This window comes from Pipra filicauda, unplaced genomic scaffold (genome assembly GCF_003945595.2).
Source record: "Pipra filicauda isolate LSUMZ 115617 unplaced genomic scaffold, ASM394559v2 scaffold108_size2327098_pilon, whole genome shotgun sequence".
Taxonomy (NCBI): domain Eukaryota; kingdom Metazoa; phylum Chordata; class Aves; order Passeriformes; family Pipridae; genus Pipra; species Pipra filicauda.
In genome coordinates this window covers 1,315,020-1,332,277 of record NW_024103529.1, presented here as the reverse complement: position 1 = coordinate 1,332,277, position 17,258 = coordinate 1,315,020, and the positions used below count along the sequence as shown (strand labels likewise).

General features: G+C 38.9%; 1 protein-coding gene across 4 annotated transcripts in view; it reads left to right on the top strand.

The window, feature by feature from the left end:
* EPB41L4A (erythrocyte membrane protein band 4.1 like 4A) overlaps positions 1 to 17,258 on the top strand; it is a 134,987-nt gene that overhangs the window by 104,730 nt on the left and 12,999 nt on the right. For 3 of the 4 annotated variants that reach the window (XM_027712588.2, XM_027712590.2, XM_039380768.1), the window contains exons 14-17: positions 3,176 to 3,259; positions 4,826 to 4,939; positions 9,902 to 9,979; positions 16,152 to 16,271. In XM_027712588.2, coding sequence (XP_027568389.1) covers positions 3,176 to 3,259; positions 4,826 to 4,939; positions 9,902 to 9,979; positions 16,152 to 16,271 — 396 coding nt within the window. The remainder of the gene's footprint in view (positions 1 to 3,175; positions 3,260 to 4,825; positions 4,940 to 9,901; positions 9,980 to 16,151; positions 16,272 to 17,258) is intronic. The other variant, XM_039380765.1, reaches the window with a different exon arrangement.

The following is a 17,258-nucleotide window of genomic DNA, read 5'->3' as shown; positions in this document are numbered from 1 at the left end:
ATTGAATCCAATATTCTTAGAAAATAATGATTATAAGTTAAAAGAAAGTTTATGATTTTCATGCTGAAGGGAGGCCACTGAGCAGAAAACAATACAGAGGTATCTAAATAAAGGGAGGGCATAAAGAGGACAGAGCCAGTCTCTTTCCAATGGTGACAAGTGACAGAGCCAGAGGTGATGGGCACAAACTGAAACACAGGAGGTTCTCTATGAATATCAAAAAACACTTTTTTCCTTATGAAGATGACTAAGTACTGGCACAGGCTGCCCAGAGATGTGGTGGAATCTCCATTCTTGGAGAAAATTCAACAGCTGTCTGGGAATAGTCCTGGACAATTGAATCTGTGTGGCCCTGCTGGAGCAGGCAGTTGGACCAGATTATATCCAGAGGATCCTGACAGTCCCACCATTCTGTTGTTCTGGGATTTTTCAGGAGAGCAAAAGATACAGAGCAAGACGTACCATTATTCCGCAGTGCAGAGATGACCATATTGGGAGTCATGGGAGCCCTTCACTACAGCTTGTGCTCTGAATGCTGTGTATGAATTTTTACCAATGAACTGTTAAAAAGAAATGGGTAGGCAGGCTATAGAGGATGAAACAAAATAAGGGGCTCTCAACATGGCAGCTTTAAGGTTTCTGGGTTTAGTTTCTTACCTTAACAGTCTAAAAGCAATTCATAGGCAAATTCTTACTGAGTCATGGTTTTTAACAGTGTTAGTCACTTTCACCAAAAAAATAAAAGTGTTGGAAGATGTTTTTCTTTTAGAATTTGATTTGTTTTTCCCTGTGTCTCTGCCTGACCATGTTAAAAACCTTTCAGGTCTGCCAGGCTTAGTGTATGTGACAGCCAGCACACAAAATTTGTAAAGCAAATTTGGTAGTTTGCTCCATCCTGTGTAATTCTTGCATTAATTGTCAGTCATGTTTGCAAAGCCTTTTTAATCAGCTCTCACAAGCTGACTTTTCATAGTTTAACTGTATCTCATTCACTGTTGAGATACGTTGTTGATTGCACATGCATAAATTGTATAAATTCAAAGTAAACCATAAAAAAGCCCCAACAACAGTAATCTCACGTGAAATTCAGATCCTAACTTTTTCAGATACTTTGAGTGAACTCAGTACCTTTTGCAATTGCATCCCTGGAGATACTACCAGTATCTGAAGAGCTGCCATGCTCTAGCTTTCTATATGTACAGAGTGTGTCTGCTCCAAATGAATAATGGCCTAGGAATTTAATGCAGTAAATTCACCTCCCAGGTAATTGCTCTGTCTCTTTCTTAAGATTTGAAAACAGCGTTCACATTTATTTGAGTTCAATATCAGTATTGTTCAGTAGTTCATGCTGTGCAAAATCAATTGCTTTTTGCAATACAGGACTGAGACATGTTTGCCTGAGTTATTTGCTTTGTCTATAGTAAGCACATATTTCTGAGCCTGGGAATAGATTGTATGCACCTATGAGTCAATGATTAGTGGATGCAGTATTAAGAAAATGATTTACCTGATAAGGTGTAATTTAATTTCTTTTCCTGCTGACTCACTGTAGCTTCGCATTTTGTTCACTATGTGAGAATTAAATGATTAACTCAGTGACCCATAGTAACCAAAGGCTAAGGTTTAAAGTGGATTAGTGAGTTAAGTAGCCATGATTCCTTCATAAAGCTGAGTCTGTCACCTCGTGCTCTGGGCAAAGAACTCCAACTTATATCTTCCTCTCAGTAAGCAACTGTAAATCTTTTATTTTTTCCACTTGAGTTGCACTTTGTAATGATATGATGTATTAATGATTGTACTGGGCTGCTGTTAGTAATAATTCCTGAAGACCTTAGTGAAAATCAATGTGGCTGCCCAGTTCTGCATCAAGTGAACTGCTTGTTCTTGTAGAGAGATGGTCATACAGGAAAACCATGCTTGACCATTGGCAAGGACATGGGTGCAAAAGCATGCTTCAGCTAAAAACCATTCTCCAACATTTGAAGTGGCAGTCCATCTGGGAGCATTAATGGTTAGAAGCTGTAAAACTGGACACTGTGAGAATTACGGGAGTACAGGAAGAATTGGAGTATCCTGCTGGTTTTGCCCCCATCTCCCATAATTATGAGAAACTGGTTACAAAGACTGATAAATCTCTCAAGCTGGTGACTACCTTGACTGTCCTGGTACATCGCCTTTCAGCAGTCAGTGAAGTCAGCCCTTTCACATTGTTAGTTAAAACAAAAGAAAACATAAGGCTTTACTGGGCAGGGAATGAGAAGAATATGCCACTCAGTGAAACTATGAGCCTGTGGTCTGTCATTCTTTGAATAGATACTACCCCATGCCTTTGTTGCTCCCATCGTAAAGCAGGTACTGTAGACCTGGAAAAATGGTAGAGAAATATGAATAAGGATAATCAGAGGTATGTGATGACTCCTATACTGTGAGAGATGAAATAGTCTGTGATTCTTTCACTTGGAAAAGAGATTAGATAGTTGTTAAAAATGTATATTAAAGAAATATGGTGTTCAATTTGTGATTACAGAATCATCATTCATAGGGCTGCTTTTTTTTTTTTCTATAATCACAGAAACAGTGAGCAACATAGGGTGGAAATTTTGAGCCAGGTAGAAGTTTTGAAAAAAAATAAAATAATTGTTTATGCCACAGTTAAATATTGGAGCATACTTCTACCAGGCACTATATATGCCAAAAATTAAAAAAATGTTCAAGCGGGTGTTTAAGTAAATCCATGGAAGAAAGTTTCATCAACAGCTATGTGAAATAAAAAGCAGATAAAGCCTCTGATTCAATAATCTGTTAACTGCATATTGTGGAAGACTGTGAGAGCATATCATGTGTTTGCCTTATTGTTAGACTGCTTGCCTAAATGTCTGTTCTTGTTTATTCTGAGACAACACTGACCATTTTTCTTACTCAGTGCCACTATAATTATAAACTCGTAGAGCTGATTTTTTTTTCCCCCTTATGATCTCTCTTTCTAGGAGATATTTTTCAACATAGCACCTGTTTGCCCTCTTTCACACAGCAGACAAATAACTAAATGCCAGGGTGGGTCTCTGTAATGCCTTTAAAATTAGTTTTAAGAGGTCAGTGTGAGAGAAAATGTGATTGTATGTTGTGGGTTTAAAAAAATACATATATATATATATATATATACACTTTTATTTAGCTTTAAAAAGATGAAAAATGAAAACAGTCCAGAAACCCAAAGAAGTAAATCAAGTGCTCCATGGGAGGAAAATGGTCCACAGAGGTAAGGCAGGGCATGATGTCTTGGATATTGTACCATGGTAAATATGCCACAGCTGTAGGCTGAAAGATATTAATATAATATATTAGTGTGTTATTGGGGTTATCATAAATCTGTATTGCATGTAAGTAGATAGGTTCTGTCATGGATATATAAGCAATTAAAAATGAGGAAAGTATGTGTAGGAGGAGGTGATCACTGAATGAAAATCACCAGTGGCTTTCTACAGAGGTGTCTTTTGGGGCACCATGATGATTTACCCTTTATGCTCCTTCTGTAAACATCAGTAGTTTTCAGAGTAAGGACAAAGCGGTGTGTAAATACTCTTTTGATAGGATAGACCTTTTTTTTGTTGTTTTGTTATTTTTAAAGAAGAAGTGGTGTCATCTTGTCACATTTTGGCTCCAGTGCTTAAATTGCAGTCAGGACAGCAGGAAATTTGATTCTGCAGGAGTTAAAGAATGATAGGATTGAGTTTTAGCATGTCCATGCATTCTAAAGGACTGTGCAGTTTTAGACACATAAGCAGACTCTATGTTGCACAGGGACTTTGACAGCTTCTAATAATAATTCTCATTGTGATGAACTGTGGGAACTTTTCACCTGTGCAGAGCAGTGCTGTAATCAGCTGTCTGCAGAATTAGGTGAAGAAGAATGTATCCGATTTGGATGGGCAGAGGCTGTAAGGAAAGCAAAAAAAATACATTAGTTGAAATTTTGTGAGAATTATCATCTTTTTGCCACACAGTTGTGAAAAGGACTAAGTGGTGTTAGATACAGATATGTGGTTGAGTTTAACATACTTCCTCCAAAAAGTGGCAGAATGTCAGTAGACCACCTTGGTGACAGGTGACATGACAGAGGGACATATACTCCATCCCAGGCTCAGTTACACTCTTGGAAAAGGCCCTTACACTTCTGTAGGAAGGTATCACAGGTAGGAAGGTATTCGTGCAGTTGATAGTCTATATGTAATTTGTAGCTACCCAACATATTGGCTCCCACTTAGGCTAAAGCACATAACCTGGGCTTGAAGCACCTCCACACCCTTTGCAGAGGTTTGTGTGGATGAATTGCAGAGAGACAGAACTAAAATTATTTCATTTTCCTAAGCATCAGCTCTGTTATGAAGATATACGTCATGAAAGGAACATGGGAAGTTTTCATACATAGAAAACATAAAGAACAGAGGTGCAGAAAACATAAAGAATAGAGATGCATTTGAATACCTAGCTCTGGGTTGGGTAAGTCATACTAAAGCAAAGAAATTTTATTATGCTAAAAGAATATGGATACACTTGGATCTGCATTTTGTAAGCTTAGATCTGTTGGCTTGGCAATGCTAAGAGGTCTCTCTCCTACATTTACAAGAGAAACATATTTACTGCTAGACAGCAGTGCCATCTGTATTTACATAACACACACACACACACTCAAAAGCAGGTATAGCTGAATATGTACACATGTGGGTGTGAGCCTTCTTGTTTTTGTAAGCTGGATCTCAGTTAACTGGCCTATTTGTCCTGGAAATTTTAAAGCTGACTGTTTGCTCTTCCTTTTTAACCTTAGTGGACTGTATAATTCCCCCAATGACCGCAACAAATCACCAAAGTTTCCTTACTCTCACCGAAGGAACCCATCAGGTGGCAGTGAGAATGAGTCTGGGCAACCAGTGCGGAGGAGGTAAGAGCCTGGGATTAGTTACTGTCAGCTTCTCACTGTAGAAACTTGAGGTCCTGTGTGTCTGTGTTCAGCTCTTGGAGGCACAGCTGGGCCCTGCGAAAAGGGGTATTTGAGGGGCCAGTCAAATAAAAAAAACCTGAGTGAGGTTGTTTGCTTGTGTGCTGTTCTGAGTATTCGGAAAATGATGTTAAAAATATGAGAAATTTCATTATTGTCATGTGCAAGATCCTTTTAGTTGCTGCAGCTGTTCTTGCTTGGTGAACAAAAGGACTGATGGATGTCCCTTGCTTGACAATGAGCTTCCAACACAGAGCAGTGTTTAAAGTACGTTGCTTTGCTTTAACTGGCACAAGGATTAAATGAATGAGCCATAAGGCTGTCTTCAGCATTCCCATGTGTGACTTTACATTGGAGAGGAAGCCAACTGTGTAATACTTAGTGTGTTTTCAATTGGTAATGCAAATTACAGGGACAGTTCTGAAGTGATGCAGTATTTAGAGACTGTGTGTTACCTGGGATGATTTGTCCTGCTGAGAAGCCGCTTTCATTGGTGAGGCACCCTGCCTGCTGGTGTGATCTGTTGTGAAGTATAAGCAAGCATAGATATTGTGCCACATTCCTTACAGTCTTCTAAGACTGCCTTATGAGCAGCACCTGAGAGTTACATCTCCTCAGAAATGATTACCTAGCTTTTAAAGCCAACATTTGCAAAGGGGTCTCTGACAACACAGCTATATTGATTAGGAAATCTAGTTTGATACGGGGCTTTTATGCTGGTCAAGTTTCTGAACTACTCCAGACCTTTTTATATGGCATTAGTTGTCTGAAATGGGAGGGAAGAAACTCATTCACGATGTATGCTTACTGATCTCAGGTACATCAGTGTAGTTCTGTCTAAGGCAATAGAGTCGATTTATCCTGTTGGACAGAGCCCTCATAGGTGTTGATAGCAATGTCTTTCTCAAATGGATTTTGTTGTGGTTTCACCCCACCCAGCAACCAAACCCCATGCAGCCCCTCGCTCACACCACCATACCTTTGCAACTTATTGTTGAGGTGTCCTGAAAAATTCAAAAAAGCACATGCCCTATTTTCTGTGCTGAAAACCAAAACCAAACCAAACCAAACCGAAACAACAAACAAACAAAAACAAAAAAACAAAAAACAAAAAACAAAACCAAAAAACCACAAAAACAAACAAACAAACAAAAACAAAAAACACAAAAAACCAAAAACAAACAAACAAACAAAAAAACCAAAAAAAACAAAACAAAACAAAAAAAGGAAACAAAAAACTTCGTAAAATTTTGGGGTTTTTTTTAAAGATGTGTGGTTTTGTGTATTTTTATTAAGTAACTCAATGGTATTTCATTAAAACTTCCTTAATGCTGCAGTAAAAATCAAAACAGTGGTGAAGATTCAGACTTAAAGCAAAGGAGACGGTAAATATATGATCTATAGCAGCTGTGAAATTATAGTTAAGGTACTGATCATATTTTAGTTGACTACACCCCCTCCTTTCCTTCCTTCTCCCCCATCTTCTTAATTGTTTAAGAGATTTGTTGTGTTATGCCCATTTCATTTTTTTTTTCCTATCCTACTTGTGCTAAAAAGCTCTGTGGCATAGCCTCCTCAAAGCTCAGTCTTGCAAGCTACCTTTGCACATTGTTGCTACACTATGCTACAAGCAGTTTGTGAAGGTTTATTAAAGGCTTGTCTGCAACTCAAAAATCAATTCCAGAAGTTTTAGTTTTCAGATTTTACAACTGCAGATTTGTTTTTAATTTTTCAGCCTCTCTATCCTTTTTTAATTAATCTGATTTGAAAGCAAGTATGCTATAATTTGAGATGAATTGTCCTGCAAAAGGCAGGTGCAGAAGCATATGTAACTCCTCACTGTCTTCTCATGATTTTACACATTTTTTTCTGACCTTTTTCTTTTCTTTTTTCCCCTCCCCTGTTCAGTCTTGACTGATTGTCACATTCCAGACAAAATGATGGTGTGAATTTAAGTGTGGCCTTCAACAGCTTCAGTTTTTGACAGATTTTTGCCATATCAGCCTGTCATGACTGTTCTATGCTCTCCTTGCTCCTGTGCTCCTACTCACACTGCCAGAATAAGGAGACAGTGGAGTGCATTTCAATGTCAGGGACTGCTGAAACTTGTGAAGGAGGGGAGGCACTTGCAGGATGTGATTCACTGCTGAAGCACGGGAAAGGAACTCTGGCAGAGATACAAACATCTCGGGGACAATCACAGGAAGTCAGAGAAAGTGCTTACATAATTTGTATTTATTGTATCAGATAACAGATTATTTTTTTGAAGAAGGTTACCATTACAAGTTGCTAGTGGCAGTCCTGTGACAGATGTCCAGCACATAAAACTGAGAAGATTTAGTTAAGCACCTCAGTTGAAAAACCCCAGTGCTCAGAAGGGACCTCTTCCCAAAGGCTGTTCTTGCTGTATTACAATACAAATGCACAGGTTTGTTATTGTATGTTGCAACAGACCTTCTCCACTTCCTCAGAATTTGGCTACTATACTCTCATTGTAGTCAGAAATAGACTGCACCAGAATGTGAGCTTTCTCTGCCAGCTGTTTCTTTGAAATACCAAATCCTGCAACACACCTCAACCCCCCAAGCCCTCTCCTGGACTGTATTTGCTGTGTCTCTTGCCAAACTGACTATGCCTTCCTTCCTGCTCCTTGTATCAGACCATAAAGGTATACTACCTACAAAATATTAAATATATTTCATGACCAAAAAAAAGGGAATAAAGGATGGAAGGTACTTTGTAATTGTCAGAGATCAGGATGATCTCATGTGTTCTTGCATTTGGCTTAGGAAAGCACCTTTGTTTCTGTTTTTGGTATTTTGTTCAGTAAAAGCTGGTGTTTAATATTCAGTGAAAGATAATATTCTGACAGCAACCGTGAGCAGCTGCCACTCAGCTGACAGCTCAGCAGCCCTTCTGTCTCCTCACAAGTGCTTCCTGACAGGGAACACAAGGTAGTTTGATATGTAGTATCCAAAAGGTGGATCAGATTTCCATTCCTGAAAAGCTAGAGAAAGGGCTTATCTTGAATTTGATCAAATAGTTTGTTTTATCTTGCACTTTGCCTGCCATGCTGTGATTTTTGATGCTTTGGTACATTATGGGATAAATTGCTTAAATCACAGTAAGAAAACACTTGTGGAAGAAAAGAATCATGCTAATGACCCAGAGGTGTGAAAGAACACTGTTGCTTGAATGACTTATTAATGTTGAAATTAGTGGAATATTTATTAAATATCCAATAAGATTGGGGTGGAAAAAAGTATACTTTTTTTGCAATTCTAAGGCATTTATTGCTCTTAACTCTTTTATTGTGCTGGAGTGAATCTTTTCAGCGCCACCTTTTTATCTTCTTTCTTCCTTTGGGGTTACAATTTTCTATAGTTACACACATCTTTTTTTATCCCCACTTAAAGCTTCACTCAGAAACGTGTATATTTTACCTGGGAACCTAGCTATCCTGACCCTCTCAGTGCCTTTAGATTGTGAGCATGAAATTTGGGAATTAGGAGAGGTTTCTGCTTCTCCTCTGGGGAAATGTCAGTTTCCCAAGCTTATTCCCTTCAGACAAGCTGAGTTGAATTGATTTTCCTAGGCTTTAGTTGTCCTATTATTCTAAGACATTCTGTAGTTTGACTAATCTGTCTTCTTATGAAAGTGGCTTACCAAAGAGCAAAAGCAAAGCCAGGAACAGACATTCTGTTTTCCATTGCATGGACCAGCACCAATTCTAACTTCTGATATTCTAAATCCTTCTAGACTGGCTCATGTTAATATCAGTCAAGTTCTCGCATTAATTAACTGGGTTGTTAGTATAGCAGAGAAACATGTTTTTCTTTGGAGGTACTCATAGAATCAAAGAATTGTTCAGGTTGGAAAAGATCTCTAAGATCATCAAATCTGACCATTCAGAGATCATCATCACACTAAAGAACGAATGGTCCGAACCAGGTTTTGGTGAGAGTACCAGTTTTTAGGACCTAGCCCAGTGGTACAATAACAGCGTCCTGGTTTCTAGGACAAAAGCCCTGACAGCTGGTCTGTCTGCTCCAAAATGCAATCAAGGATTTAAGGGTCTCAGATAGTAGTTCCCAAGCCTTTCTCTCTGCCGAGAGCAGTTTGCCTGTAGGTAGTTCAGCCTTTTCCAGCAGTCTTTTTCAGTAATAATTAGAACCATAAAAGTCAGCTTACCCTTTGAAGCTCTGCAGTCAGAGGTAATACAGAAGTAACTGTTTTATTTTGTTTTCCTCACATGATGCACCATTTTTGTAGCTGTGCATCAGGTCATCCCAAAGCTGGGCTGGTACACACCAGTCTGTGTGTGCACTTCAGCCCTCTGTGTTTATAAAGATAGTGGTGTTTTGTCCATACTGCCTGACGCTTGAAAGATGTGAACTTTAACTAGAGGCCAGATGGAAGTTGAGGTGGTGAATAGAAAAAGACAGATCTGTGAGCTTTCTGTTTTGCTGGCAAAACCAGAATTGCTGTATCATTTCTGTTGGGCTATATTACAATATGCAAGAAGAAAAGAGCCAGAATCATACAGTTTAAAGATAAAACATTTCACACGTCAAAGAAACATACTGCTGTGGCATATTCACAAAGAATGCTGAGAGATAAAATAAAATAAATTAAAAAAACCCCAAAACAGTGAAATAATTGAAAACGAAATAGCACGCACCTGACACTACGTGTTGGGTGCACTACTTTTGAAGCAGTTGTTCACAATTAATTAATGAGAAGCAGATAATATGACTTGCAGGCGTAGACAAGCCCTCTTGAGTCTTTTAATTCTAATTTTCCATGTAATGTTGTTGCAGTGTTGCTCTTTCCCTGTTTAGCGCTGCAATAATTTTGATGTTTGTAGATAATTTCATCCTGAGATGTTTCTTTTCTCTTCTCCAGATCTCGATCTCGCTGTAACACCAGCAGTGGCAGCGAATCAGAAAATTCCAACAGGGAACATCGGAAGAAGAGAAACAGGTGACCTTTATATACTTTAGACATGGGGACATGAAGCACAAACAAATGGAGATGGACTTTACTCAGATAAACCTAGAAAGATGGAATCTAACATGTTTTATATGCATAGAGTCCTCCTGAGGCAGCTTAAGGTCTTTTTTTGAATAAGAAGAACAATAATTGCCAAAACACAGGCATACAATGAATGCCTGCCCTCCTGGAAAGAACTTGGAAAGAACTCAGTAATGAACTACAAAATCAAATATGAGGCACATTTACAAAAGACTTGCAATATAAATGCAAATAAAGCAGATAATATCTTGATAATGATATTTTCTGCATATACTTCAATATATATTCAAGTAAATTCAAGTGCAGATTTACAGAAAAAAAGCTTTTGAGGAGAAGTAAAAATAGGCTTAATGGATCTGAAACTCAAGTTGTTTTTAAATGCATGCATTTAATTGTATAATTATTTTATTTTCCAAAATGTGAAGTGTGGGCCTTAACCCAAAACGTGTATAGTGTCAACTTCTAACAGGATAGTAGTTCATATTAAGTGATGCTAACAAGTCCTGTTTTATATATTCTATTTTTTTTGTTGCTGATATGAAAAAGATGGCAAAACAAGTGATTTCCTTTAAGTTCCCTTTAAAGCTGTGTCATTCATGTTGCACTGGAGATAACATCATTGGAGAGTTATTTATGAAAATATATTTTTAAAAAGCACATAGAATTTCTTCATATTGCATAAACACAGTCTAAAATTGGACAAAAGAAGAATTGTTTGTTAAAGGCAAATTTTCTGTGAAGCTGCCTGCATGAGCTGCCATCATTTCTTCTTGTCTTACATGCAGTACTGTGAGTAATAAATGATTTTCAGATCTTTGGAAGCTCTTAGTAATAATGTTATGCTGGATAGTGCTGCAGGAAAAAAATCATTGTGATATTCAAAGGGGCTGGTATAAAGCATATCTGAGACATAAGATTTCAGTTTACTTAAATTAGAACACAGTCTTGTAAGATATTTGGCTAACAATAACCTAGTGCGCATGGAAGATTTGTTTTCCAGCGGAAGTTTGAATGAAATGCTGAGTGTAGTTTCAGTGATCAGTGTTAAATGGTATTTTATATTCCTTTCTCTTAGAACACTCTTGCCAGGTTTTTTTTTTTTATCCAGTGAAACTCTTTGTGCAGGGAGCTCCACAAACAAGTGAAAGAAATTAGAGACTGACCACAAGAATGTTTTGAGAACTTCTTGCAATATAAAGACTGAATTGTGAGAAGGGTTAGGTACTGCTAATCATTTTTTGAAGAATAAAAGGACCTTTACCAACCCTTCCTCACTTCATGGAAAAACACTTAAAATTAAAAAGAAAAAAATCAATTTATGTGGATTGTTTCTAAGTTTTTCACATTTTCAGAAATTAAGATACAGTAAAAATGTTAATGTTGCAGCATCTCTTCTTCTTAGGTGATGACTTAATATCAGACTGTATAAAAATATGACCAGATAAAAAGTCATTATCAGTGTTAAATTAAACAAATACTAAACAAACTGGAAATCTGAGACTTGTGCCTTGTAATGGTGCAGGAAATCAAACAGTCATAATGAATTCCTGCATTTTGTTAGCAGCTACAGCAGGAATATAACAAGTTGAAAGGACAGAGGCACTGAGTAGCTTTCCTGTTGGCAGAGGTGAGGCAGCCCTAACAGGGTGAAATGGGACACTATAATGAACCTTGCAACTGCTGGTAATCAAGTTTTACCTGTCACATAGATAATTTATTTCCCAGTTCAATAATCAGGTCCCTGGCTAAGCAGGAATAATATTGTTTTGTTTTATTGGAATGCAATGAGTGAGTACTCATCTTAACCAAAGGAATCTGCTTCTGATCACAGAAGAATAGAATATATTGTTCACATGATAAGAGATCACTGTGAACTATTTGTCAGAAGAAAACACATTATCAGAAAAAAACAGAAATATAAGCGAGAACTTCTGAAGGTACAACACTGGGAAAATGTTAGGGGGAAACTCTTTACTTGATGTCAATCAGTCTTTGAGGTTTCATTCCATCATATGAATGTTTTATCCAAGGCAGATATTCATAAGAAAGTGAAGAAAAACCAATTATGAGTGTATTTTAATCATAGAAGAAATGCGTTTGCTTTTTTAATGCTGTTGTCAAATTTTATTTTGTGGAGAAAACCATAATAAAGTTTTACATAATAAAAATAAAATTTTATTTTACATAATAAAATGTACTCTGAAGAATAGTTTCCTGCTGGACTACACTTAGAAGATCCATCTGATTAGAATCACAGAGTTACTGAATAGTTGAGTCTGGCAGGGACCTCTGGATATCATCTAGTCCAGCCACCTGATCCAGGTGCCCAGGACCATTGCCACATGGTTTTTGAGTATCTCCAAGGAGGGAAACTCCACCACCTCCCTGAGCAACCTGTGCCAGTGCTCGGTCACCCTCACAGGGAAAAGGAGTTTGCTGATGTTCAGGTGGAGATCCTGTGTTCAGTGTGTGCCCATCACGTCCAGTCACTGGGCACAGCTGAAATGAGCCTGGATTTGTCCTCTTTGCACCTGCTTTCAGGTGTTTATATTCATGGATGAGATCTCCCTGAACCCCGTCTTTTCCAGGCTGAATAGACCCAGTTGTCTCAGCCTTTCCACATGAGAGATTCCTCTGTCATCTTGGTGACTCTTTGCAGGACTCTCTCCATTGTGTCCGTGTCTGTCTTGTCCTGGAGAGCCCACAGCTGGACCAGAACTCCTGGTGTGACCTCACCAGTGCTGACTAGAGGGGGAAGGATCACCTCCCTTGATCTGCTGGCAATAATTTGCTCAATGCAGCCCAGGGTCCAATTTAGCTTTTTTGTTGCAAGAGCGTGTTGCTGGCTCATGTTCAACTTGCTGTCCGCCGGGACTCTCAGGTTCTTCTCTGCAAAGCTGCTTTCCATCCAGGCTCTTCTGCTGGCTTTGACATTTCTGGTGAGATTCAATTCCATTTGAGCTTTGGCTTTCTTAACCTCATCTCCACATGCTCAGACAGTGTTTCTGTTCCTCAGTTCTTGTTCTGTTCTTCAGTTCCTCCTACATTACCTGCTCCTGCTTTTGCCCTCTGTGGGTTTTCTTTTTGTGTTTGAGTTTTGCCAGGAACTCCTTGTTCATCTATGCAGGCCTTCTGGCATTTTTGCCTGACTTCTGACTCACTGGGATAGGGCTGCTTTTGAGCTTGGAGGGGATGATCCTTGAAGATTAACCAGCTTTCTTGGACCCCTTTTACCTCTTTATGCTGTGGGCCTTGTCCAAGGAGATCTTTGTAGAGGCCAGAGCCCCCTCTTCTTAAGTCCAGTGATGTGATCTTGCTTTTTGCCCTTCTCTCAGGGTCCTGAATTCCACCATCTCTTGGTCTCTGCAGCCAAGGCTGTCTTTGACCATCACAGCCCCTATAAGCCCCTTGTTGTTGTACCTTGTATCCGAAAAACAACTTTATGCTTAAATATTTTAATGGCATGTCAAGAATCAAGTCTTCAGAATTGCTTAAGAGAATTTTTCGTTGCATAAATGTATCTTGCTACCATATCACCTGAAATGAGAAAAAAACCCATCTATAAGACAACAGATGAGTGATGATAGTCATAGGGCTTTCCATTTTATCATCAAGTCTTCCTGCAAACAATGCCTAATTTTTTAGTGTGATAGCTATTAATCTCAACTGGATTTATTTCATGTGCCAGGAACATGTGAAATATGTCACTGGGATAATATATTTCTATATAGGCATAAATCAATGTGTTCCCTTGTGGGATCAAATAGTGAAAAGAATGAAAGGAAAGTTGTAATGGGCTTTGAGAATAAGGGCAACACTTTTTATTCAGAAGTATCTTTAAATATAAATTTAGTGTTTGAGTTAAATTTCTTTCAGGTTTTTTTTTTTTTCATTTCTATTGCTAAAAAGCTAAAAAAAATTACCCCCAAATTATTAGAATTTGATAATCGTATCTGAATAATGTATTTTATGTAGAGATTGTGTCACCTTGGTCATCCTTTACCTTGTTAAATGTGAGCATAGTGCCTTTATTTGCATCAGCAAAAGGGATGTTTTGTTTCTTCATGTCTCCTCTATAGTAGGGTTCTGCTGTGGTACTTCAAGTGTGCTGATGCTGCTTGTTTTAATAGCTGCCACTTTACTTTATGTATTTAGATTTTCAATATTTTGCTCAAATTGAAGAGATGAAAACCAGTGACGAACACTGTTGTATGGTTCAACAAGTAGAAGAAAGGAGGCAAAATAGAAATATGAAGTACTTGGGGATAAATAAATGCATTGCTAAGGACTGTGCTTGCCATGCATCAGTAGATGTTGATCTACAGGATTAATAGAATGAACCTGAGCAGAAATGATGTGGAACTTCCTCAGCAAGAGGTCATTTTTGGGAAGTGTGGAAGTGTGGTTTCAAGCACAGAGGTGCAGGATCTCATGTGTTCTGTGCTGGAGTATGGACCTCATGCTCTGCTGCGCTGTGTGGGTTTCTTGAGAAGGAGGAGTAGTTCTGGGTTGTTTTATGGCAAACATTCGAGTGTCTCCTGCAGAGCACAGCTGTCTACTTGACCTGTTAGGAGCTGGTGTTTGGGAGAGGTGGCAAACCCACCACCCACAGCAGGAGTGCTGGTCTGGCAGCTGCAAGTTTTCTTTTTATGCAAGTGACTGCTGTATGTGGGAGGCAGTTGGTTGTGTTTATACCATGTGGAATGATTGCTGTCTCCACAAATTGGATTATTTGGGACAAAATTCACAATTCATTACTTGTTGCTGTGTGAGTTCCTCTACTAAATCCTTAGATAGAAGTTTATGTTAATACCTGTCACCAGATTACAGATTTTAAAAGATTTGCTTAGAAATTAAAACCTGAGGTTGCAGTCCAGATGCTTTGTACCATTTGATAGACTTGTGGCTGTTTATAGTAGCTGGAGATCCAGCTCAAAATTTATTATGCATGTGAGAGATCTGATTAAAGGAAAAGCAGCAACCTGTGTAGCCAGTTTAGCCTGACACAATTCAAAACTCAAAGAGAAAAGTACCTCTGTAGTGAAGAGCAATAACATGCTTTGCATTTCCTATGTCTGCAGTGTAATCCCCTTATCTCTGTCGGGTTCTTTGTTTGTTTTACCTGTTAGTCTTTCCATTTTTTGTTAAGCTCCTCTGGTTTCTTCACTATGCAAGTTGTACCATCCTATCTGACAATCCACTTTCAGGTGATATTTTCCAGGGCTGTTTTGAAATCCCTTTAAATTCACTGCTGTGACCAAGCATATCCATTCGTTCCACCTTAGAACTTCATCCCACCACTCATATGTGCAACTCCAAAACTGTGAGAAGCATATGTGGAACTTTGAATTGTAAACACTGGCAAGCTGGCTGTCCTGACTGATTGTGGCATTGTAGGACTACATCAAGCTAACCAATGTGCTGGGTTGATAGAATTTTGACATTTGGTTCAGTTTGCAATGCATTCCAATAATGAATTCATGTATTTTAAAAAAAAAAAAAGGAAAACAAATTAAAAATAAAAGGCATAGCATATTGTTTAGATGCCCACAAACAGAGATAGGGACCAAAGCTTCAGAGGGTGGTGCAGAAGGAGTACCATGAGAGATCTGCATTCATCCTGGGCTTTGTTGCAGGTCAGGATGAAGGGACTGCCTCTTCTGAGTGGGAACTCACCAAGAGCATCAGGGGATTTTCTCTGGATCCTAGGAAGGTGTGCTGCAGCAAAGTATTTGAAAAAGTTGTAGTAGTAGAGCTTTATATCATGATGTGGGTCTGCCACTTGCTGTAGATGAGGTGGGCTGTAAAAAGGGAAAAAAATTCTAGATGTTTGGCTTGGGCTGGGAAGAAGGATTCAAGTTGTGAGCCTGTTCTTAAAGTAATGGATGATTTCTTTTTTGGCTTATGCTGTTTCTAAACAACAAATCCATCAGTTTTCTTTTATACAGTTCTTACATTTTAACTTAATTTGGGAACATTAATTAAAATTTAGCAAGACGAAAAGTTAAAGTATTGCATTGCAGGAGCTGGATTTTTTGGGGGAAAAAAAGTAATCCCAATTGCTTCTCAGAGCATCCTGCATCAGAGACCTCAGACTAAACTCCTGGTACTTGCTTTGCAGATTACGGCAAGAGAATGATATGGTTGACTCAGCTCCTCAGTGGGAAGCTGTGCTGCGGCGACAGAAGGGGAAAACCCAGCCAGATCCAAACTACCGGCGATCTAGGCACAGATCTCGATCGTATGTAACCTTTGGACCCTTTGGTGTGAAAATTAAGGCTGCTGTAGCATGTTAAAAAGCAGGAGGTGTGTTTCCAGCATGGTGGTGGCCCTCAGCTGCTGAGGAATGGAGATTTTTATGTGACTCTGCTCTCACATTAGCAGATTTGTCTTTGTGGTCAAACTGCCTTTGTTTAGTGATTTGAATTTCAGGGCACAAATAATGTAGGAAGGGCTTTGTAACAGAGGAACTCTCTCCATCACCTTGAAAGAAGTCCTGGATGGTGTTGTGGCTCATTGAGCATTGGTTCTGTAATGAAGACAGTGATTCCCCGCCTCTAGGCAGCAAGTCTGTGAAAGCATTCAGATTTTATGTGGTAGCTGCAAACATTTGCGTGAAATATGTGCACACTTGTTTAATCATATAAATCTGCAGTGGTCCAGATGAGAGCATCTGCTGATGCTTCCATGTCAAATTGCCGTTGACAAGCAGCAGTCAGTGATACATTGCATCCTGATGTCAGGATTTCCACAATGGAGCTGTACTGCTAGACAGTGCCATTTCTGCCGACAGCCAGTTTAAAATGGTGAAGTTACCAGCTTTTAAAATTAATTTTCCAAAACTAATGAAAATGTTGGTTTCTTTAATTCACAGTTTTCTTCTAATGGCATGGATTTGGTGTGTAAACACTGTGTGTTTGTGTCCAGCCTAATCTGCCATCCCGGCAGATTAGGAAGCAGCACCAACTCCAGCATGTCTGACGACAGGGCAGGCAGGGCAGGGCAAGTCAGAGCCAGTGATGTTGAAGAGTTTGGGGAGAGCAGCTATGAGGCACTGGAAGATGAAGGCAAGAGAGAGAGCAGTCTTTGTATCCCCATTCTCACTGACTCCTAACATGGATATTTTGCCAGTCCTGATGCTGATGGTGTAATGTGTGACCTCTGTAACACATCCCTTGGGTACTTCCCAATGACATCTTTTCTTAAATTTACCTTTCATGTTAAGACT